The sequence below is a fragment of the Heterodontus francisci genome, chromosome 7 (assembly GCF_036365525.1).
Source record: "Heterodontus francisci isolate sHetFra1 chromosome 7, sHetFra1.hap1, whole genome shotgun sequence".
Classification (NCBI taxonomy): domain Eukaryota; kingdom Metazoa; phylum Chordata; class Chondrichthyes; order Heterodontiformes; family Heterodontidae; genus Heterodontus; species Heterodontus francisci.
In genome coordinates, this window is record NC_090377.1 from 120,374,539 (window position 1) to 120,398,427 (window position 23,889).

Here is a 23,889-nt window from a genome sequence, read left to right on the forward strand (position 1 = left end):
TCCTTTGCGCCCCTCCTTCTCTCTTTGTCCTTTGCGCCCCTCCTTCTCTCTTTGTCCTTTGCGCCCCTCCTTCTCTCTTTGTCCTTTGCGCCCCTCCTTCTCTCTTTGTCCTTTGCGCCCCTCCTTCTCTCTTTGTCCTTTGCGCCCCTCCTTCTCTCTTTGTCCTTTGCGCCCCTCCTTCTCTCTCTCTCTCTCTCTCTCTCTCTCCATCGTGCCCCTCCTCCCTCTCTCCTTTAGCCCCCTGCTTCTCTCCTTGGTATCCCCCTCCTTTCTTGTCTCTCTTTTCCTCCCATTCTGGTCTCTTTTCCTGCCTTAATCCTTCTCTGTTCTGTCTCGCCCCACCTCCTTCCAGCAGATTATGCTTAGTGAAACAGGAAGAGTGCAGGATTAGTCCTTGGAGGGGAGTGATGTTTACTGTCTTCCCTCTTGACATAACCAACAGGAGTTATCAAAAGAAATAACAGTAACATACTCTTATGGAACAGTACAGCAAAGGAACAATATGCGGAATTACAAGCCATGACCTAAGCAAAAGAATGATGTGTGGGATTTCAAAAAATAACCTACTGAACACAACAGCAAAACAAATATTAACCTGCAAAGAAAGCTCCATTAACAGTATGGCATGGAATTGTAGCCTTTCTGACAGTTTAATCTTATCTGTGTAGCTTTTAAATCTTGCAATTATTGTGAATGATATTAAAAATAAAGAATCTCAATGGTGATGACAAGTTACTGTAGCTCCTTTACAAGTGTGAAAGACCCACAGGCTTGAGGTGTTTTGTTCTACTTATCACTGGTGAGATTCATTATTTTACAGGGCTGCAGCTTTGGTACATCTTGAAAGCTGTATTTTGATGAATTGACATGCAATCCTGAAAGTTATAATGGGAGATAATCTGTCCAGTTGCAGTGTTTCTTGTTTTGAAGTATGGGTAGAGGCAGCACAGAGGCTGCCGTTTTGTGAACTTTACCACCCAGGTGTGGTGATGGAGCTGTTATGCAGTGGAGAGCATTTCACAGTTGTAATGCCACGGCAGTGTGTAATCTGAGGGAAAATATCGAATGGGCTCCTTCTAACCAGCAGCTTTAAAGCATGAAGTATTCACATTTGAGGTACTCTGGTAATTGTGCAAACATCTTCCTTTATAGCAGTTGAAGTGCAGGGAAATTGAGTAGAATAGAGTGCCCTTATACTTGTTTTAACAGCAAATGCTGAACAATGAATGGTCTGGTAACCATTCTGATTCAATCAATGATTGTGTACGAAGGTATTGCAATTCTTACAGTACTTTATAGTATCTTGGAGAATTACTGAAAAATATTTTAATTTGTTACTCTTAGTTGTGTAGACCATTAGTGTTCTGGTCAACCAGACACACGGAGATTCAAACCTGGTGTGGGGAGGGCACAAATTCAAATGGACCAACGGCAAACTAGAAACGATGTCAAACTAGTAGTGCTTTTCTCTCGACCAATATGGATGACTTTCCTCATCCATATTGATCTTATGACTGCTTGTAGGATGACCTGTTGTAGTCTTTCTCTTTGTTACTAACCAGATTTCATTTTATTCTATGCTCGCATATAATGTTTGTACATAATCCTCTAATGTAATTTTGGAACGTCACTCGGCAAAGGAAAAAGACTTGAGATGTTCTTCCTTGTACTTTCCCTGTATGTAATTACAAGTATGTTCTCTTATGAAGGACTGAGCAATTACACCATGATAAAGTATCCAGAGAAAATGATTTTTTAAGTAGCAGTAACATAACTCTTTGTGGTATTTTTCTATTTTCACAATGTTGTTCTCGCCCCCCCCCCCCCCCCCCCCCCCCCCACACTACCGCTGTGTCATGTAACATCCCCTGGAGGGAATGACCCGTGTCCAAACTGCAGCATGTATTGCACAACTCTTCACTTGCAAGGTCAGTCTGACTGTATCTTCTGTTCTTTTCCCTCTCCTTCCACTTTCCTGTGGAGAAGCTTCTCTCTGCTTACCTTCCTTCCCAGCCAAGACTTACGTAGGAAGTTGCAACTTTTCATTCACATGCTATCACATGGCAATGAGTTATATATAAATTCTGATCTCTTTTTGTCTCCTGGCGTTGTTGGCAAGCTAACTTGTGACCACCAGTGGCCTTCATTACCATGTACAGACTTCCATTATTCTTATGTGACTGTCAGCAGCCTGTTCAATCAGCTCTATTCTTCTTTGCATGTGTACTTTACACCATATATCATTGGATAATAATTGGGATTGGTGCTTCCAGTTATCTTGTTTTTAATCGCCGGTGTTTCTCCACCCTGCACCCACTCATCCCTCCCGCCAATACTCTGGTGCTCCTACAGAGATCTTATTACCTCAGACTTGGTGTCACATTATGAAGTGCAGCTACTTAGCCATTTAGGAATTTCTTTTAAGAAAGAAACCACAATAGGAGGAGAAGGCAAAACATGCTATCATTCAGGGGCATATTCCAGAAATAGCAGATGAGCCTGAATTGCCTGGAAAATGGGACTTGTTCCATTGGAGAATGCACATTGTTGGTAATTCATTGCATATTGATGGGTGTTGCCTCCAGAATGTTGCTGCTGTGTAATGTGGATTTCTGAATTCAGCCTACAGTTACAAGCACATCACATAGTTTGTGTTTAATTAGCAGTGGCAGGGTCATGTTTTAGTATCAGGATCAGAAGAAAGGATTATGAAAAAACCTGAAATGGTTTGACTTTTTCATTGCTGTATGGCTTTATTCAAGTTGGCTAAATTTAGTCCAGTAAACTAATAGCAACTTGCTTTAAGCTGGCATAACCAAAGTTCTCCTTTCAATAACCATGTTCATAACCGTGCCCCAACTGTATTAATTCTATTTGTTGCGCGCCTTTCATGCTTGTGTTGTGTTCATTTAACAGCTGTTTGTAAGTTCTAAAGCAGCAGACAAGAGTGAGAAAGATCTTGCCAACAAATTACTGACAGAAATGAATGTGAACCAGGTATTAACTGACTTCTTGTTTCAGCTGTAAATCACCAGCATTGGGACAGCCATGCCAGTAATTACCTCAAGACAGCCAGCCTAATGACTAGCAAGTATTCATATACCAGTATTCACTGGGTTTGGAGTTATTAATCGAGCAAGCCAAATAGTTGGTGACCATTAATAGCACAAATTGAGGACTGTCACATTCTCGTACCACGATCCCACGGTGATTTTAATGGGACAGAGGAAGAACAGTTCAGGGTGTAAAAGTTATGAATAATATGTTTTCAGCAAATCCATTGTATTCAATAATTCTTTTATAAAAAAAAAAATGTTTGGTTCACTTTTTCCTCTTTCACCCTCTTCTGACACAGATTTTCTCCATTTTTCGACAGAATTTGTGCTTTCATAAGTACCTTAAACCATCTGGTTTTTATCACACAGCCTCTTGGTTGAGGACCAGTGATCCTAGCAGTGGATATAGTTGGAGAGCCAAGTTTGAAATGCTGCCTTTGGAGCTGTTTTCATTTAGCAATTTACATATTCTTAGTTGGTCTAAATGGAGTTTTTTGCATAGCATCACCAGTTAAGTCTAGGCAGTAGCAACTTTGAGTATTTCTTTAAATTTGTTTTTATGCTTATTGATGTAGGAAGGAAGAAGATAGGAACAGGAGTAGGCCATTCAGCCCCTCGAGCCTGTCCCGCCATTCAATGAGATCATGGCTGATCCACGGCCTAACTCCATATACCTGCCTTTGGCCCATATCCCTTAATATCTTTGCTTAACAAAAATCTATCTATCTCAGATTTAAACTTAACAACTGTTCCAGCTTCAACTGCTGTTTGTGGGAGAGAGTTCCAAACCTCTACCACCCTTTGTGTGAAGGAGTGCTCCCTAACATCTCTACTGAACGGTCTGGTCCTAATTTTTGGACTATGCCCCCTAGTTTTTGAATCTCCAACCAGTGGAAATAGTTTATCTTTATCTAGCCTGTCTTTTCCTGTTAATATCTTGAAGACTTCAATCAGATCACCTCTTAACCTTCTAAATTCTAGCAAAAACAGGCCTAATTTGTGTAATCTCTCCTTGTAACTTAACCCCTGTAGTCCAGGTATCATTCTTGTAAACCTACGTTGCACTCCCTCCAAGGCCAATATATCCTTCCTAAGGTGTGGCGCCCAGAACTGCTCACAGTACTTCAAGTGGGGTCTAACCAGGGTTTTGTACAGCTGCAGCATAACCTCTGTGTCTTTATACTCTAATCCTCTAGATATTCCAGTAGCCTTTTTGATTATTTTCTGCACTTGCTCGTGGCATTTTAAAGATCTATGCACTTGAACCCCCAAGTCTCTTTGGACATCCACTGTATTTAACTTCTTCCCATTTAGAAAGTGTAAGTGTAAGCTGTTGATGCTTTGATTTGAATGTTTAGCATTTAGGCATTAGTTTTAGAGTTAAACTGTGTTAGGGATACAACAGCCATCTGCAAAGTTAAGACTTGTGTGCTGTGCTCCAACATCAGGCTTTGATGTCTAGCCTCAACTTGCCCCAGTGTGATATTTGCATTTCCCACACCAACTGTTTTTTATTTTGCCAGATTTCCCATCTGCACCAATGCACCAACACACTAAAGACTTGTCTCCATAGCAACATACTGATAAGTCCAAGGAGGCAGAGTTTCTATGTCCATCATTTCCTGTAGGGATGTTCTTCACTTAGCCAAGATTTAGAAGCATGGGTGCGGGTTACCAAGGGCCGAGGCCTTGCATTGTGTGCAGTGAGATTGCTGGCATCTAAACTACTGGGTGCTGTAGCTAGGGGTTATGGTACTGGGTTAGTAAACCAGAAGTGTGAGTTCAAATTCTACTGTAGCAAGTTAGGAAATTCATTCATTAAATCTGGTTATTTGTGTGACTCCAGATAATAAAACCATGAAAGCTGCTATATTGTTGTTTGAAAATTGATCCTGTCGAGCTCCTTGGGGCACTTTATTACATTAAAGATGCTATATAAATATAAGTTGATGAAAACCCAATTGGTTTACGAATGTTACCCCTAACCTACCACCCTCACCTTTACCCATTGTGAATCCAGTCCCACATATACATAGTTAACTTGTAATGCCCTCAAGGCAACTAGCGATGGACAATAAATATGACCCACATCCCGAGTCTGGCACAGACATGACGGACCAAATGGCTTCCTTCTGTCCATAAATTTCTATGATTCTATGAAACGTATTTAAAAAAGAACAACTGAAACATGCTTTTCCTGCCAGGGTTACGCTGCCCATTGGACTTTGCGTTTCAGGTTTATTTGGAGCAGACGGGAAAGAATTCTAGCCCCCAGTCATTGGTCTATCCCTTCATGCGAGCTGCTCAGTCAGTTGGAACACTCTGGAACCTGCTTGAGTAAAGAGGTATGGACATGAGAGGTATAGACAGGGTGGATAGCAAGAAGCTTTTTCCCAGAGTGGGGGATTCAATTACTAGGGGTCACGAGTTCAAAGTGAGAGGGGAAAAGTTTAGGGGAGATATGCGTGGAAAGTTCTTTACGCAGAGGGTGGTGGGTGCCTGGAACGCGTTGCCAGCGGAGGTGGTAGACGCGGGCATGATAGCGTCTTTGAAGATGCATCTAGACAGATACATGAATGGGCAGGAAGCAAAGAGATACAGACCCTTAGAAAATAGGCGACATGTTTAGATAGAGGATCTGGATCGGCGCAGGCTTGGAGGGCCGAAGGGCCTGTTCCTGTGCTGTAATTTTCTAAAACAAAAGCACTGCATTGCCTAGTCTGTCACAGAGAGTTAATTTGATTCGGATAATCCGCCTTGACTGGAAGACCCTCCTTACCTCTTCCCTCTTTCTTCCCTCATCCTGCCTGTAAGGAGGATAGTACTAGTTGTTCATTAGATAGCTATTAAGTGTTAGTTTGAGCCCTAGTCAGGCAAAAAATGGGTAGCAGGAACTCTGTACAGGTACCCTGGCAACTCATTATGAAATGTTTGAATACTTTGAATACAACATGGAGCCACTATCTCTGTGGCTGTTGAGTGAATTGCAAATAAAAGTATGGGTATTTTTGCATTGTGACCTCCCACCCAGTAAGAATTAGGTCAGACTGTCCAAAAGCATTTAGCATAAGAATCTTAAAGCTAGCAGAGATGAAAACATCCCATCAGTTTGGCCTAAATTCAAACCCAGGCCTCAAATTAAAAAGGCCACTTTCTAACCAGTCCTCCAATTACAATATTATTTTAAAACTTTTTTTTGTATTTCTTGCACTGCACGTTGTTAGGATCACTTCCTAGTGATCTATCGTAAAATGGAGACTTCAAACCAAGTCTAATTTTCTCCAAATGTCTAACTTAAATTTGGATTGGAGCAGAAATCTGCAGTCACTACCACCTAAACTTGAACTATTTTTGTGCAGTGTGCGTTGTGTTTACTGGGAATAGGATTGAGATTCTCCCAAACATGTTTTCTGTGGTCTTTGAAAACAATGGCAGCAAGTAGGTTGTCACCTGCACCAGGGTTCATTTAGAGGACCAGTCCAAAACTGGTGCTTCAGAACAGTGCCTTAATGCACTGACTTCTCAATTGATAATCTAGTTGAACCAATTAGTTATTGTATTAAAAACAGAAAATGCTGGAACTGCTCAGCAGGTTTGGCAGTATCTGTGGAGAGAGAGAGACAGAGTTAATGTTTCAGGTCAGTGACCTTTTATCAGAACTGAAAGATGTTAGAGATGAACAGGTTTTCAGTACAGAGCCATGGAAAGAACAAAAGGGGTGACAGGGTCGAGCACATGTGTAATTAAATGGCAAGAGGTATGATGGTGCAGAAGGAGCTGGTAATGAGACAGGTAAAGAAACAAAAAATGGGTCCAGAAAAGGTGTAAACAGTTACAAAGAATAACAGTGTAGGAGGGATGCATGAAAGATCTGGCAAACTGGGGTGAGTTATTGTGGCCCGGGAATGTGGCGGAAGAAAGGCAGGTCGTCCCTAGGGAGGCAGACCACACACCAGCTGTACCGATAAGGGGTCTCCACTCCAATGACGAGCCCATGCCTAGCTATGGTGGTGGCTAGGGCTGACTGGGCATGAGTTTTAGTTCTGTAGTAAACCATTCATAGTTTTAGTGCAGTTGAAGCCTGTTTGAGCAACAAAAGATTGTTAATCAAAGCTGCTCTGGATCCAGCTTGAGTAAGTCAAATTATGCTTTTAAAGTATACTTCAAAGGATTTTTATAAATATAAAAAGGATCGAGAACCATGAAGATCATTTGTTGCAATTAGACTTGAATTAGATGCGCTCTTCAATTGTTAGGCACTCAATTCCCTGTTTGCTGCTGCTACCATTAAATAGGCTAAAACTTTCCAAAAATAGAAAAGAAATACATCGTACATAAATTTGATGTTTTATAGCACCTCCTGTTGTAAAAATTCCCAAACATTGTATTTTGTTCTGCATTAACTGAGCTACGTTTGCGCCTTTGTTTTTGTGAAGAAGTAATAAAGGCACGCTTTAAACTTTTGGGGTTGTGGATGAAAGAAGGGTGACTTGAGCTGACAAAAATATATTATACAAGGAAATGGACAATAAAGAATGTAAAACTGGAAAGTGCATGGGTTTTCACATCTTCTGACTTCATAGAATGAGAGCACAGAAGGAGGCCATTTAGCCATTGAAAGAGCTATCTAATTAATCCTGCTCCCCATAGTTCTGCAAATATTTCCTTCTCCAGTATCCAATTAATTTTGAAAGTTACTGTCGAATTTGCTTCTACCACCCTTTCAGGCAGTGCTTTCTACATCATCATAACTTGCTGAGGAAAAAAAAAAATCTTACCCCTGGCTTTTGTTTTTGCCAATTGTTTTAAATCTGTGTCCCCTGGTCGCCAGTAACCAATCATAATCCTTCATAATTTTGAACAGCTCTATCAAATCTCCCCATCACCTTCTCTGATCCAAGGAAAATAATTCCAGTTTCTTCTCTGTCCACATAACTGAAGTCCTTCATTCCAAGGGCCATTTCCTCTGCATCCTTTCCATGGGCTTTTGACATCCTTCCTAAAGAGTGAGCCCCGAATTGAACACGGGTACTCTAGCTGAGCACTAACCAGTAATTTATAACGATTTAGCATAACTAACCTGTTGTAAATGTTAAATCTGATTTGACCAGTGGGCTTCATGTACCATTAAGTATTTTTGTTTTGCAGTGACTGTTATGTAGTCAAACATGGTAGTCACTCAGTACCAGCAACATCCCACATGAGGTAAATGGCCAGTTAACCAATTTTTTGGTGGTATCAATTGAGGTAGGAATGTTGGCCAGGAAACTGGTTTCCTGCTTTTCTTTGAATAGTGCTATGGATGTTTAATATCTGCCTAAACTGGTAGTTAGGACCTCTTTTAATGTTAAAGGATGCCCACTGTTTTGTGACATGAATTGAGGTCCAATGGTAGCATCTGCTGGTAGGCTTTCTGTCTGTAAGTACTGTGTGAAAGTACTCTTTAAATCTCCTGCACATATTAATGCAGTAAAGCCATTCAGTAGAAACATTCCTCTTCAATCTGGACCCAAGTCTTAAAGCTGCAACTTGGCACAGGCCTTCAGGTTTGTCTTGCAGTTGGATGACATCATGTCTCCTGCTGCCTGAGAATATGTGCTGGACATCAAAAGCAGACATGAGTCATTTTTTCCCCACTCTCACATTGTAACAGTCAATTTATCTTATGTTCTCCTATCAAAAATGACCTGGTACCATTTTCCCCTCCAAATGTATCTATAGATATAAAAGCCTCTCCTTATGGCAGTTTGCATCATGTCAGCCTCTTTGGCTGTTGGTGCAGTTTTATATCCAAATTTAATCTCTATCATCGTTGCCTTACTTCCTTTCATCCCACACACTTTTTAAAAAAAAAAGTCTTCAGGCAAAAAAAGGCTATGGTATCTGGCAATCGATGCACTGAAATTGTCATTTCACGTATTAGCCATTTAGTTTTTACACTCAGTGTTAATGTAACAGACCTTGGACAACTATCCAGAGTTTGACTGGCAGATTTGCTCAGCACATTGAGTGTGTGTGACACTTCAGAAAACAATTCAATTTCAGTAGTTTGTGCTGTATAATGGTCGTTCATGCAGATGTGGGGAGCATCCGTGATCATTCTTGAAAACTCATAACTCTAAATAATAAGGGAGGGCATCTGGGGGCAAGAGAGAGATTTTCCTTCTGCACTATGTAACCAAATTGTAAAACTGTTTATAAATTACCGATTGTGATCTTGCTACACAGAGAACATCTGCCCCCATTGTTGTTTCATGCCTTCTGTCATATTCAGATTGACTATTCCAACACACTCCTGGTTGGCCTCCCATCTTCCACACTTCATAAACTGGAGCTCATCCAAAACTCTGCCTATATCCTAAATTGCACCAATTCCTGTCTGCCCATCACCCCCTGTCATAGAGAGATACAGCACTGAAACAGGCCCTTCGGCCCACTGTGTCTGTGCTGACCAAGAACCACCCATTTATAGTAATCCTACATTAATCCCATGTCCCCTGCTACATCCCCACCGTCCCTCAATTCTCCTACCACCTACCTACACTAGGGGCAATTTACAATGGCCAATTTACCAATCAACCTGCAAGTCTTTGGCTGTGGGAGGAAACCGGAGCACCCGACGGAAACCCACACGGTCACAGGGAGAACTTGCAAACTCCATACAGGCAGTACCCAGAACCGAACCCGGGTTGCTGGAGCTGTGAGGCTGCGGTGCTAGCCACTGTGTTTGATTGCTTAAATTGGCTTCCCATCTGACAGTGCCTCGATTTAAGAATTCTCATCCTCATGTTTAAATTTCTTCATGGCTTGTCTCTCGCTATATGTCTAACCTTCTCCGGGTCTACAACCCTCCTCCCCAAACCCTATACCTCTGACTTCAGCCTCTTTTGCACCATTCTTCCATTAGTCGCTCTACCTTCAGCCATCTCCGCTCTGCACTCTGGAATTCCCACCCTAATCCCCCTACCTCTCTCTGCTCCTCAAAGACCCTCCTCAAAATTCGCGAGCTTGACAAGCTTTTGGTTACCCCACCTAATATCTCTCCTTTCTGTTCAGCATCCATTTGACTCTTTTGATTTCGCCTTTGTGAACCACTTTAGGGTGTGTCTCTACATTAAAGGTGCTAGATAATTGAAAGTTGTTTCTGTTCTGGTTACACCATTATCAAATTAAAAAAGCTAACAGCTTCAAGCCCTTTTACCAAAGTTTTACCTTGAAAATGGATATTTCAGTCCCTGTTCAGTACTTAGTTATTATAGGAAAGACAAAATCCTTGAGTTCTTTCTTGAAAATTAGACATGAACTGGCAAGTGGTGTTTGATACTGGCATGGCATTTTCAAGTGCTGTATTCTTTTAATCTTGTAGGGTTTACCCTTTGATTTCTCTGCACTGTGGTGATGGGTGGGTATTTTTGTGAACAGTGAGACTGAATGTTGTTTGGTGCACAGGCAGATGTGTATGGCGTACTGCTGCTTGTTGTTGGTGTTATCGTGTAGTACAGTGACCTGGTCTGGTGAGGAGGTGCAGCAACAACCTGAAGGTTACTGGGTGTTCTGCTGATTACTTTATTCTGAGGACTGCACAAACACTTAAGGCACCAAAAGAAAAGTAATAACAGATTTCTGTTTTTCTAAAGATTACTAAATTCTGCAACGTGCTTGTCTCACATTATCCGGTGACTAGGTGAACAATTCAGAACAGGAAGGTTTCGAATGTTACTTGATGGCTATGCTGGATTAGCTGGTTGAAATTAGCATGTCAGTTCTACTTAGCCCAGGGTGCAGAGGCAAAAGTAATTAGGCTTATCATTAAACCTTATAAAATTAACAGAAGCCTACTTGAGGTTATTATAGAATCTCCCTGCACAGAAGCCCAGATTGGACAGTCTGGGATTGCTACCAGACTGTTTGTGGATCCCAAGGCTGATGTTGCAGATATGCTCATGATCTTCAATGTGAGTCTCTGCAAGACCATGCCATTTAAGCTCTGCGGAGCACCAGTGGTACTCAAATGCACTTCTTCATTATCCTAGGATAACCAAAACCTTAAAATGAGGGTCTCAAGAAATGGGAATGGTGATCAGACTCTCTTGTCATCCTGGTAATCTAGGAACAGGAGTAGGTCATTCATCCTCTAGAGCCTGTCCTACCATGCATTTAGATCATGGCTCATCTGTATCTTAACTCCATTTACCTGCCTTGATTCTGTAACCTTCAATTCCTTTGCAAAGAAAGATCTGTTTCACAAGTTGGGCTTCCCCACCAAAAGGAACGACTCAGCCTTTTGACACCCAGTTTGTTCTCTTAGAACTATAAAGTATATTAACTTTTTTTGGCATGCATATATATTGTAATTTAACTTACTTGCATAAGTGTTTCTGCTATCCTCAGAAGTATTTGACTTAATTTTGAACAAACGAAAGTGCAACTTTTCAGAATGAAATATTTTTCTGGATTAACATTTCCCTATTAACAGTGGCCTCTTGTAATTAAGTGAGGGCATGTCTATGACACTAACTCTAGCTGCTGCATGCTGGAAGCTAAGCAATTGGAAAAGAAAGAACTATAAGTATCCCAGTGTAACTGTAAAGGTGCGTATTTTTCCTCACTGGCCTTCGTTACGAAGCTGACCAATACTATTATATGTGAATAATGGGAGTGGGCGTGGCATGCCGCATAATGTTCTTGCTGCAGGAGTTTTGTTGCAGGCTTGTCTTGTATGGTTATGGGTATTGTCAAGACTTGTCACTTCTACTAGCACTCTAAATGTTTGTCATTTATCCTCATTCCATTTATCATAGCACAGGCCAATAACAAATCCAAATGTGGCGATAAATCTCCCCCTCCAAAATGAAAAATGCACAATATTGTAAAACTGCTGGGAGAGAAGAGAAATAAATTTAATGCTAAAATTTTGCTTTTTGGTCTGTCCAAGAGTATACGTAAAGATTGTCTTGTGATCTTTTATTGGACTCCTTTCAAACATATTCCTGTTAATGGTGAGTTTAAATGATTAATCGTGTGATCTGACACAAGAAGAGACATTCTCTTTATGACTCTTCATCTTGTGTAAGTGGCTTTACTTCAGGTGAGCGGATTTGGGCTGGCAGCAACAGTAATGTCAGCGCAGGACTATTACTGCCTTAAGTTTTAATGTTTGTCAAAAATGGGATTGAATTCTCAGCCAGTGCCATACATTTCTGTGCTTTCACGTTGAAAAAGATTTCACCAGTACAGTTGAACAGACCAAGAATTATTGCACTGAATTGTGAAGTGTAGATCTGGTGTGTCTGCACATTTTTAAAAAATGCTCACGGGTGTTTTTTGTCACTAATACTGTCCAATTTTCAGTAACACAGAAGCTGGTTCATTTGATCCCCATTGTCATTAATAGTGCCTGCAAACAGAAATATGTATTTGGTGTTCCCACAGTATGACCCCAATTGTAATAATAGAACACTTTTTTAATGTAAGTTAAATGCTAGTTAGAAGACTCAAATGACAAGTCTTGATTGTTGGTTCTAACCTTTGTATTCCTATTTTGAGAATAGAGAACCAGTGAATGAGCATTCCTCCTCTGGTCAGTATCCGTGCAAGTTGCAGTTTAATAGTCTAATTGGTGTTCTAGGTGTTTCAGGGCCGCCTGGATAGCCTAGCTGTAGCGACGATCCAAGCTTTGACTGCAGTGATGCACAAATCCCCAGCTGCTAAGGTAAGCTTGATTGATAGGCGTAACAAAGAGGAAAACCCAGCTAAACCTCAGATTTGAATGCTTGAATTTTAAAAATGCTTTTTACACCCTTCCCAAAACTAGTGCACTCAACTTTACTCAATAGCAGTGCAGGATGTGTTTACTGGTTGGCACTGGGAAGGGGAGAGGCAATCATAGAATGATAAAGCACATAAGGAAGCCATTCTGCCCATCGTGCCTGTGCCAGCTCTTTGAAAGTTATAGGATGGGCAAGTTATGTCCTTGTTAGATTCGGCAATCAGAGAGGACAGGTAGGTGATCTGCCTCAATCTCTTACCATGTGAAGGTGGGCATGAGAGGCTGGGGAGTATGCTATTTCACGTTGCAGTGCAAAGGTGCCTGTGGCCTCCACCCTGTTCTCATGAAAGGATAGCTGAATTGGGAAATTGAGGCTGCAAATTCACAACCTATTACTCCATTGCAAAGAGCTTTGGACTCCATTACACTGATTACTGCCCCATACATTTCTGGGTTTTCTGCAGAGGGCACTATACAGTGAGGAAACCTTTTTTAAATAGTGCAAAATAAATGGGAATAATTTTTAATATCTGTTAATGTATTTCAATCATTTTGCATTGAGCTTTTCCATGTTTTTTTTTAAATTCTGAAACCAGGAAGTGTTCAAAGAACGTATTGGTTACACACAGCTGTATGAGGTCCTGAAGACATTGGGCCAGCCATCACGAGATCTGTTGAAGGAGCTGATGAACATGGTGAGGCTCAATACTCGAATTTTGAATACTTGCAGTGTTGCATGAGCTAATGCTGACTTACAAAATTTCTTTCACGGGTGTTGTGAGTGGTATGGTACCAATCTGATCATTTTAATCAGTTGAGCTCCTGTATCCTCCAGTATTGATGCAATTTATTATAATATGAGTTTTGGTGAAGAGCCTTTCTAATTCTTTATCATTTCCTGCTCACTTTTGCTCCTGATTATATTTTTTGGCAGTGTTTGCAAGTGGATTCTGATGTAACTCTACCTTTTTCTTTTTCTGTGGTATTTCCTCCCTGAATTCCTTGGTCTTTCTCTGATACTGTCAATGAACTCTTCAAGATCTCTGTGCTCCTCCAATTCTGGCCTCTTGCATGCCCCCAATTTCCTTCACTTACAAATTGCTTGTTTAGGCCTTAAGCTTTGGCATTCCCTCTCTGTTTCTCTCTCTCTCAAAACATTAATAACTGCTTGTATTTATATAGTGCCTTTGACATAGTCAAACGTCCCAAGGTGTTTCACAGGAGTGTCATTTGACACCAAGCCACATAAGGAGATATTAGATGAGTAAAAGCTTGGACAAAAAGGTAGGTTTTGAAGAGAATCTTGAAGGGGGAAAGAGAAGTGGAGAGATTTAGGGAGGGAATACAAGAGCTTAGGTCCTTGTCAGCTGAAGGCATAGCTGCCAATGGTGGAATGATTAAAATTAGGGATGCTCGAGAGGCCAGTATTGGAGGAAAACAGGTATCTTGGAGGTTTGTGGGGCTGGAGGCGACTGTGGAGATAGGAGGGGCAAGGCCTTGGAGGAATCTGAAAACAAGGTGGCAATTTTAAAATCGAGGTGTTGCTTAACCGGGAGTCAATGTAGGTCAGCAAGCACATGGGTAATGGGTGAACGGGACTTGATACAAGTTAGGACAAGGGTAGAAAAGTTTTGGAATGACCTCAAGTTTATGGGGGGTAGAAAACAGGAGGGCAGCCCGGAGTGTATTAGATTAGTCAAGTCTAGAGATAACAAAGGCATGGAAGAGTATCCTTAAAGATGCTGCTTATAACCTACCTCTTTAACCAAATCTTTGGTCATCTGTCCTACTATCTCTTTATGTGGCTTGGCATAGAATTTTGTCTGATAATGCTCCTGTGATGTGCTGAGGGATGTTTTGCTACATTAAAGGTGTATGTTATAAATGCATGTTATTGAACTTTAGATGCTGAAGGAAAGGATCCAGCCCTCTCGTTCTCCTGCTCTAGTCTGCCCGCACCCACCCCCATATCTCCCAACTTGCGGGTCCAACTTTGTATATTGAGGTGGACGATGTGGAAACATTTACCATTTTGATCGTGCAACAATATAACGTGGGAATCAACAATCCTTCAATATAGAGATTGTCATACACCACCTGCTTGGGGCAAAATAGCAATTGCTCTGTTGTGGCATGGGCCACTGGCACAATTAAGACACAAAATACCATCACCACAAATGTTATAACATATTGTAAAAAGGTAATAGTTACCAAGAAGTTCTTTCAACTTTGCAAAGCCGATGAGAGAGTTTAAATTACCTGCTATAAACTGCTCTGAGCTTTGATTTTAAGTTTTAACATAAGAGCTCTTCTGAGATTAGTCACTCCGTAATATTCTTTTAATTGGTATTTGAACCCATTGGTTGAAATGGAGCAAAAATACTGAGCAACGGTTGAATATCCCATTTACCCCCCTCTCTCAAAAGCCTAATCTGAATAATGTGGACTGCTTTTAAGATCACTCTAATTTGCTCAGGAAGCAAGTAGTTAGATCGCAGCTGGATTTAATCTTTATGAATACCAGTTGGTTCTGAATGTCATAGGCTGTTGATGCATTTACCAATGCCCTTCAGCTCTCACTTCTGTGTGTAATGTTTTAAAATAGGCAGCATCACGGGGAAAATGTCTCCCTATTCAGTGCAGCACCCACCCCTACTTTGCAATTGTGCATATGTCTGGAGTTGTAAAGGAAATTCAGTAGTTAATGTCTAATTTGGCGTATTATTTTCTGCTTCAGGCCATTGAAGGTGAACATACCTCTGTTGGGATGCTGGGGATCAGCAACGTCCAACCCCTTCTACTACTCATCCAGTGGCTTCCTGAGCTGGACTCTTTTGAGCTGCAAATCTTTGTTTCTGATTGGCTAAAAAGGATATGCTGTATCAACCGTCAAAGCCGCACATTCTGCGTAAACGCCAACATAGTGAGCCGTATCCTTGTGACCTTGAACTGTCACGCTAGACTACACCGTACATGTGCGGAGAATCTGATTGGACTGCTAGGGTCTTTAGGCAGCCAGTCATTGAGCTCAGGAGAGCTCTTGCAGTTGATAAGGTTATTGAGGACAGACAACCCTAAACAGGCCCATCCCTATGTCGTTCCTGTAACATGTGCAATACTGGGCATAGCCCGGAAACAGGGCTTAGATAATGCACTACAGTACTTTAACCTATCCCACAGCATGGCGGGAATGATGGTGCCCACTATTCAACGTTGGCCTGGCTATGCCTTTAGCTTCTATGCATGGCTATGTCTTGATCAGGGACAAGAGGCCATTGGAACCTTTGGGAAAGGAAGCAAAAGGAAACAGCTGTACAGGTAGGACAAAAACAATTCAGTCGTAAAAATTGAACTTGTTTTTTCTCGAGGTTGAACGGGTTCAAAATTTTATTGTGCAGTTGTCTCCGCCCCCAAGATATTGCTTGCCACCCTGTAAGAATGGACAGCTCAGATACTGTGGCTCCATCTTGCTTCTGTGACTACGGTTGCCAACCCTCCTTTATTGACCTGGGGCCTCCACGAATTAGAGATTAATTTCTTGGACATTGTTGCAAGCAACCTGGGAGAAAAATCATAGCATTTAAAAAAACCTTTTTTTCCATTTCATTGATCACTTTTGTCTATTAGTTATAAAAATATGAGAAATGGGTGGTGGGGCGGTTGGAAACAGGAAGTCATGGAATGAAACCTCCAGGGATATGTCCAATCAAAATTGGTAACCCCATCTGTGACACATGGGACAGACTCCCAGCTGCAAGAATATTGATCTTGTGCCTGGATTAAGGTGTTTAATCTGGATTGAGTATTGCTTCTTGCAGTGAAACTTGTCTTAACTCTGTAGCAAATCTGGATTTTAGATGAGCATGAGGTGGAATACCAACATTTTCCAGTCTCTATTTAAAAAAATTCACCTTTTCTATTTTCCCTTCCAAAGTGGATAACTTGACACTTCCCCACGTTATATTTCATCTGCCATGTTCTTGCCTACTCTATATCCCTTTACAGCCTCTTTGTGTCCTCTTCACAGCTTACTTTCCCACCTTGCTTTGTATAGTTTTAAGATTTGGATGCTTTACAGTCAATCCCCAAGCAACTGCAAGCTCAGGCTCACGCTTGTGGACTGAATAGATGTATGCCACAAAGCAGTCACCCAATGTGCATTTGGTCTCCCATTGTAACTTTGAGTCTGTAGATTCTACACGGTAATCTTTGCAGGAGCTTTTATTCATATTCCTGGGCGTGGAACATTAAGGGTGATGGGGGTTGGGGAGGGTGCTTTCACTTAAAAAGAGCAACGTACCAAGGCTCCTTAGACAGCACCTTCCAAACCCGTGACCTCTACCAACTAGAAGGACAAGGGCAGCAAATGCATGGGGACACCACCAACGGCAAATTCCCATCCAAGCCACACATCATCCTGACTTGGAACGATATCACCGTTCCTTCACTGTTGCTGGGTTAAAATCCTGGAACTCCCTTCCTAACAGCACTGTGGGTGTACCTACCTCACATGGACTGCAGCGGTTCAAGAAAGCAGCTCACCACCACCTTCTCAAGGGCAATAAATGCTGGCCTGGCCAACGACGCCCACATCCCATGAATGAATTTTAAAAAAACTCCTCCTTGGACAAGACCTCTAAAGAAAGCTCGTCAGTAATTATTGTTCTCTCAAAAACAGTGTTATGCCTTCTCTTGTTTGTCCTGAAAAGCGAACCAGAGATGACATTGCACCCATCATCAACTTGATGCTCACCAGCCAATCTGGCTCCAGGATGTTTCAGTATAAGCTGTTTAACCAGAGCTTATGCTATATTTGTGTATTCTCTCTCATTTGTTTCTCCTTTGTAGGCTACTATAGTTTTTAATAAAATTCCTTTGGACTACATTTAAATAGTATTTAGTTTTAAAATAGCTGCTTGGAAGTGATATTTATGTGTATTGTGTTTGAAAGCAACAGGAAACTCCAGATACAGACTTGAGTCTGAATGCTTGTTCTATAAATACAGTACAAGTAATTTCGCACAGTGGTGAAACCTGTGTGTAAACTGCAGATTTTATTTATAAGGATGGTGCAAAACTCCTTCCTCAGAGCAGTGAGACTGGTGAGCACAGTGTAAAGTGTATTTTTATGCACAAGTAGAGAAACATTTTCCATTTCATTGCTGGGATTTCATGTATTCACTATATCAGAGGCATCTGGTACTGAGCTGAGAATTGGTGTGTTCAGCATATTGATGATGTCTGGTACTGACCTGGGATTTACTATACTGTTCTGTATATAGGAGCTGAATTGAAAGTCAGTAGCTCATTGGAGTGATCCGACAGATGTTCACATGTGTCAGCAGAGCAAGAAGCACAAATTATTGCCTTCAACCCGATGCCAGTTCATTGCTCATGATATTTTTAAATAGTTTTTCTCTCCGCTCTCCTCTCTGTCCCCCCCTCTCTCTCAACTCTCTCTGACCCCCTCTCTTTCTTTTCTCTCTAACCCCCTCTTTCTCCTCTGTTCCACCCCTCTCCCTTCTGTCTCCCACCCCCCCCTCTCCCTCTGTCTCCCACCCCCCCTCTCCCTCTGTCTCCCACCCCCCCTCTCCCTCTGTCTCCCACCCCCCCTCTCCCTCTGTCTCCCACCCCCCCTCTCCCTCTGTCTCCCACCCCCCCTCTCCCTCTGTCTCCCACCCCCCCTCTCCCTCTGTCTCCCACCCCCCCTCTCCCTCTGTCTCCCACCCCCCCTCTCCCTCTGTCTCCCACCCCCCCTCTCCCTCTGTCTCCCACCCCCCCTCTCCCTCTGTCTCCCACCCCCCCTCTCCCTCTGTCTCCCACCCCCCCTCTCCCTCTGTCTCCCACCCCCCCTCTCCCTCTGTCTCCCACCCCCCCTCTCCCTCTGTCTCCCACCCCCCCTCTCCCTCTGTCTCCCACCCCCCCCCACATCTGTCTCCCACCCCCCCCCCACATCTGTCTACCCCGCCCCGTCTCCTCCCTCTCCCTCTCCCTCTCCCTCTCCCTCTCCCTCTCCCTCTCTCTCTCTCTCTCTCTCTGTCCCTCTCTCTACCACTCTCTCTCTGACAGTTGCAGAGAGTGGGAATGCTCAGCCGTTGGTTGGTCAGTGTTTTAATGAAAATTGTCCGAGTCAGTTTCACAGCTAACAGCTGCTGACATTGGGAACAGCAGTTTCCCAACTTCAGGCAGATTTGAGGTTTTCCAGTGGGTTCCAACTTTTTTTTTAAAAGCCTGCCAGAAAACCCTGAATCCACCTGAAGGTCAGAAACTGCTGTTCCCGATGTCAGCTGTGAAACTGACTTGGGACTTTTTTTTAAAAGCCAGTCTGAAAGAAGATAAAGGGAAATTTCTCATCTCCAATCATGGACTCCTGCCGAGGATGAGGAACGGCCCGGGTACAATTTGCATCTGTGGGCTGGGTCAGATCCTTTGGCGGGCCAGATCCTGGCCCCAGGCCCTATGTTGGGCAGCCCTGGTCTTACAATTAGAGCCAGGCTTTTCAGGAGTGAAATTAGGAAACACCTCCACACACAAAGGGTGGTGGAAGTTTGGAACTCTCTCCTGCAAACAGTAATTGATACAGGTCAATGTTTTATTTTAAAACTGAGATTGATAGATATTTCCTATCCATAGATATTAAGGGATATGGGACAAAGTTGGATACATGGAGTTGGGTCACAGATCAACCATAATCTCAGAATGGCAGAACAATTTCAAGGGCTAAGTGACCTCCTCCTGTTCCTATATTCCTATTGAGTATGTGAAATGTTCCAATTGTGAAAAATGCCTAACTGTACATTTGAGTTATTTGTGGTCATTCCAAACTTGGGTGTGCCTGGAGAAGAGATTTTGACCTGCACTGTAGTGTGGGTGATTACAGCGCTCCTCATGGTGCTGGAAGTGAGACAATTTCAAAGTTGCTATTTAAGAGCATCATATAAAAAGCATATTGGTACAGCATTGAAGTATATCTGTGATTTCCTTTTTATGTGGGATATTGCTAAATTAGCTGAGTGTTAGTAATTTCAGTTCTTTAATAGACAGTCTCTTCGATTCAACGTACTGAGCTCTCCCATAAGCAGCCTCTGTGTCTCCTACAATGAGGCGTTTGCCTTTATTGCTCAATATGTAGTCAAACAATAGTGTGATTTGAGGGTTGTAAGATAAACCCGTTGCAATGTAAATTAGATACTGTAATCATGCACTTTTCTTCACGTGTGAATCCCATCTTCCTGAAGGCAGATTGCTAAGTATTTTTTGAGATTAGACCAATTGTAAATCCTCAAGCTACTTAATTTGCATGTATTACACAAATGAATAGAATACAGTTTTCAATTCAGTTCAAACTTTCATATCGCTCCTTGTAGCATAAAAAATAACTATTACTCCATCCCTGTTTTGGGTTAATTCCAATTTCCAGACTAGCAAATCCCTGAAATTAATTGGATATATAATCAAATTCATTGCTTCCACTCCAGATTTCTACACTGACTTTTTTGACCCAGCTAGACAGAATGCCAAAGACTTGATTCCTGACTCACTCCCAGTGTTCCTGCCCACTGATTGATGGCATCCTCGATGTGGGCTTCTGGCAGCTGCCCCCCACAATCCCACTCCATTGGGTTCAACATAAGTGTGAATTTTACTGGAATGTTTCATGCTGATGTGGTTATATGAAAAATACAATTTCTCCTACAGTTTGTATCTAATCTGTATTTCTGGGAGTTTGTGACTATTAAGGATTTAGTCCCTTGTGAGCTGAATTTAACTCAATAGCGGCACCTTAATTTGTACTAAACTGCAATTCCTGAAAGATTTCTGACTGACATCTAGTAACAAAAGTATATGGCATCATATAAAATGATATTACAGCATGTTATTTTTTTCCAGGAACATGTGCATAGTACAATGTTTCCACTATTAAGCTAGAAGCACAGAATGTCTTACCCTGCACTCCTTTAGTTTTTTCACAGCCAGTGGGACAGGGTTTGAAGCATTTCTGACCTCCTCAGGAGGCCTGGTTGTAGCAGTCTGCACAAAGAAGGAGTATATGACCGTGATGTTGCCTGACCACTGCTTCTGCGACTCCCTTTGGGTAAGAGCAAGACCTAATGTTGATATATATTTTGTTGCATTGACCCCTGATTTACTGTAACCAGGGCTCAATTACTATAAGTTCTCCTATTTCAGTTTCAGCAGTTTTAAAATGAAAATTCAAACCTCTGAGATTCATGTTCCATTTCAATCAATACACCTGTCTTCATGTGGTCTATCTTTTGATTGTGCCATGGGCAGCACAGTGGCGCAGTGGTTAGCACCGCAGCCTCACAGCTCCAGCAACCTGGGTTCAATTCCGGGTACTGCCTGTGTGGAGTTTGCAAGTTCTCCCTGTGTCTGCGTGGGTTTCCTCCGGGTGCTCCGGTTTCCTCCCACATGCCAAAGACTTGCAGGTTGATAGGTAAATTGGCCATTAGCAATTGCCCCTAGTATAGGTAGGTGGTAGGGAAAATATAGGGACAGGTGGGGATGTGGTAAGAATATGGAATTAGTGTAGGATTAGTATAAATGGGTGGTTGATGGTCGGCACAGACTCGGTGGGCCTAAGGGCCTGTTTCAGTGCTGTATCTCTAAACTAAACTAAAGACAGAAAGAACTTGCATTTATATAACTCCTTTAATGACCTCAGTATGTCCTAAAGTGCTTCACAGCTATTGAAGTATTTTTCTTAAATTGTAGAAAAAGCGGCAGCCAATTTTGGAAAAGTAGGGTCCCACAAACAGCAATGTGATAATCCTCAGATAATCTGTTATTTAGTGATGCTGTTTGAGAGATAAATATTGGCCCGATCACTGGGGAGAACTCCCCTGCTCTTCTTTGGCATGGGATCTTTTGCATCCACCTGATAGAAAAGAGAGGGCTTCAGTTTAAACCTCGTATCCGAAAGACTGAAGTGTCAACCTGAATTATGGACTTGAACCTTTGACCTTCTGATTCCGAGGCGAGAGTGAGTTACGTCCATATTTTCATTCCCAATCTACATCAGGAGCTATTGTAGAGCAGCTGGACTGGATGTCACTTTAGCATCTTCCAGTGTTATCAACCAAATGGGTGGTTGAAGGCTGCGTTGGTACTGGTGCAGCTGCAGTATAACTGGAACCAAGAGTGTGATCAAAAATCAGTATGATACTCATTATGGGACCTTTCTAATTGCTTAGTACTATGAACTCATCTCCTGGATCTGTAGGCTAATGTTTAAAAGTAGATTTACAAGCGTGCGGTTGAGTTCTCCTAACTTGGTACTAATATTCTAGTATTGGAGCATTAAGATGATCCATAGTTGGTTAGGGGTGTTGTCAAATTGCAATCATTTATCTTACTGAGGTAGCCGAAGAGGGCGTTGGTCTTGAAACAGGCTGCCCATTCAGTGTCCTCGAGACAAAGGCATGCAACCTAAAAATGTACTTGAGTAAAAACTTAACTTTATTTGTGCCCTTAATTGCTGGGTAAATGCCCTTTCTTTAAACTAATGGGTAATTGGATGTATGCTCAATTGTCAACAGAACCCCTTGTGAGTGCTGCAAATGAATTGAATTCTTCAAACTGAGCTGTGATTGTTTCTGTCAACAGCATGGTATAGCTGTGGTTCATGTCCCAGCAAAGCGGCCCTTTGGTCAGAGTATGGTGTACATCTATGTCAATGGTCAGCAGAAGCTCTCTGCACCCCTCAAATTCCCCACTATGAATGAGGTAAGGTTTTATAACTGAATAAGTAGTTGTGTTTTCCTTTTGTTTTAGAGATATTGGAAATGAGTTGCAGTAAGCTCATACTTCAGGTAGTGTGTATAGAGTTTTCAGTAGGGCATAGAGAATGGAGGAGACATGAAATGAAAACAGAAAATGCTGGAAATATTCAGGTCAGGCAGCATCTTTGGAGAGAGAAGCAGTTAATGTTTCAGGAATGTTTCATCATGGACATAACCTCCTCCCCACAAGGCTAGCCTGAGGGCTCTCTGCTCCTCCCTTGAGCAGAGGCCCAACCAGTTGCCATTCGTCCTCCTGCACCTGACTAAACTTGTTCTCTCACATTGAACATCTTGCTTGTGCTCACTTCCTTCATATAAAAGGTGTTGTTATGGGAACCCATATTAACCCTAGCTTTGCTTGCCTTTTTGTGGGATATGTGGAACTTTCTTTGTTCTAGTCCTGGTTCTCAGTTCTCCTTCCTTGCCTCTTTTTCTGGTACATTGACAACTTATTGGTGCTATTTCCTGCTCTCGCCCCGAATGGGGAAACTTCATCAACTTTGCTTCCACTTTCCACTTTCCTTTGCCTTCATGTAGTCCATCCCCAACTCTGCCCCCACTTTTTCAGACAGCAGCTGTTGATGATTCTGCTATTCTCCAGACCCATCTTTTGTTTCTTTACTTGTCCCAATGCCTTTCACAGTCATCCCTTTTGTAATTTAATTGGTCCTACCTTCCACAGACCTTCCTTTTTGTTCTCCTGTGCTTGCATTTAAAGGTGCTGGAGGAAAGGAAGGGGGTGTTGAGGGTGACTGAGGAGTGGGCCAGGGTGACATGGAGGGAACTGCCCCTTTGCAATCTTGGCAAAATGCGTTCAGTGGTGGCATCACGCTGGAGGTGGCAGAAATGGTGGATGATGATCCGTTGAATATGGAGGCTGATGGGGTGGAAGGTGAAGACAAGGAGAGGGGAAGGGGTCAGAGCAGGACTGCCTGAAATAGAATGGATACGGTTCAGGGCCACATCAGCCACAGTGGGGGTGGGGGGGCAATCTTCGGTTGAGGAAAAAGGAAGACATATCAGAAGCGCTGGCATGAAAGGTCGCATCGTCTGAACAGATGCGATGGAGTCATAGAAACTGGGAGAATGGAATAGAGTCCTTACAAGAACTGGGGTTTGAGGAAACGTCGTCAAGGTAGTTGTGGGAGTCCATGGGCTTAATGTGAATATTGGTAGCCTATCCCCAGAAATAGAGACAGAGAAGTTAGGGAAGGGAAGAGTCGGATAGACCATGTGAAGGTGAGAGAAGGGTGGAAATTGG

General features: G+C 42.4%; 1 protein-coding gene across 6 annotated transcripts in view; it reads left to right on the top strand.

Annotated features, from left to right (window-relative positions):
* nbeal1 (neurobeachin-like 1) overlaps nucleotides 1-23,889 on the top strand; it is a 282,280-nt gene that overhangs the window by 152,233 nt on the left and 106,158 nt on the right. For 4 of the 6 annotated variants that reach the window (XM_068036045.1, XM_068036043.1, XM_068036047.1 and 1 more), the window contains exons 10-15: nucleotides 2,917-2,997; nucleotides 12,685-12,768; nucleotides 13,422-13,520; nucleotides 15,563-16,143; nucleotides 20,788-20,920; nucleotides 22,453-22,572. In XM_068036045.1, coding sequence (XP_067892146.1) covers nucleotides 2,917-2,997; nucleotides 12,685-12,768; nucleotides 13,422-13,520; nucleotides 15,563-16,143; nucleotides 20,788-20,920; nucleotides 22,453-22,572 — 1,098 coding nt within the window. The remainder of the gene's footprint in view (nucleotides 1-2,916; nucleotides 2,998-12,684; nucleotides 12,769-13,421; nucleotides 13,521-15,562; nucleotides 16,144-20,787; nucleotides 20,921-22,452; nucleotides 22,573-23,889) is intronic. The other 2 variants (XM_068036049.1, XM_068036046.1) reach the window with 1 other exon arrangement.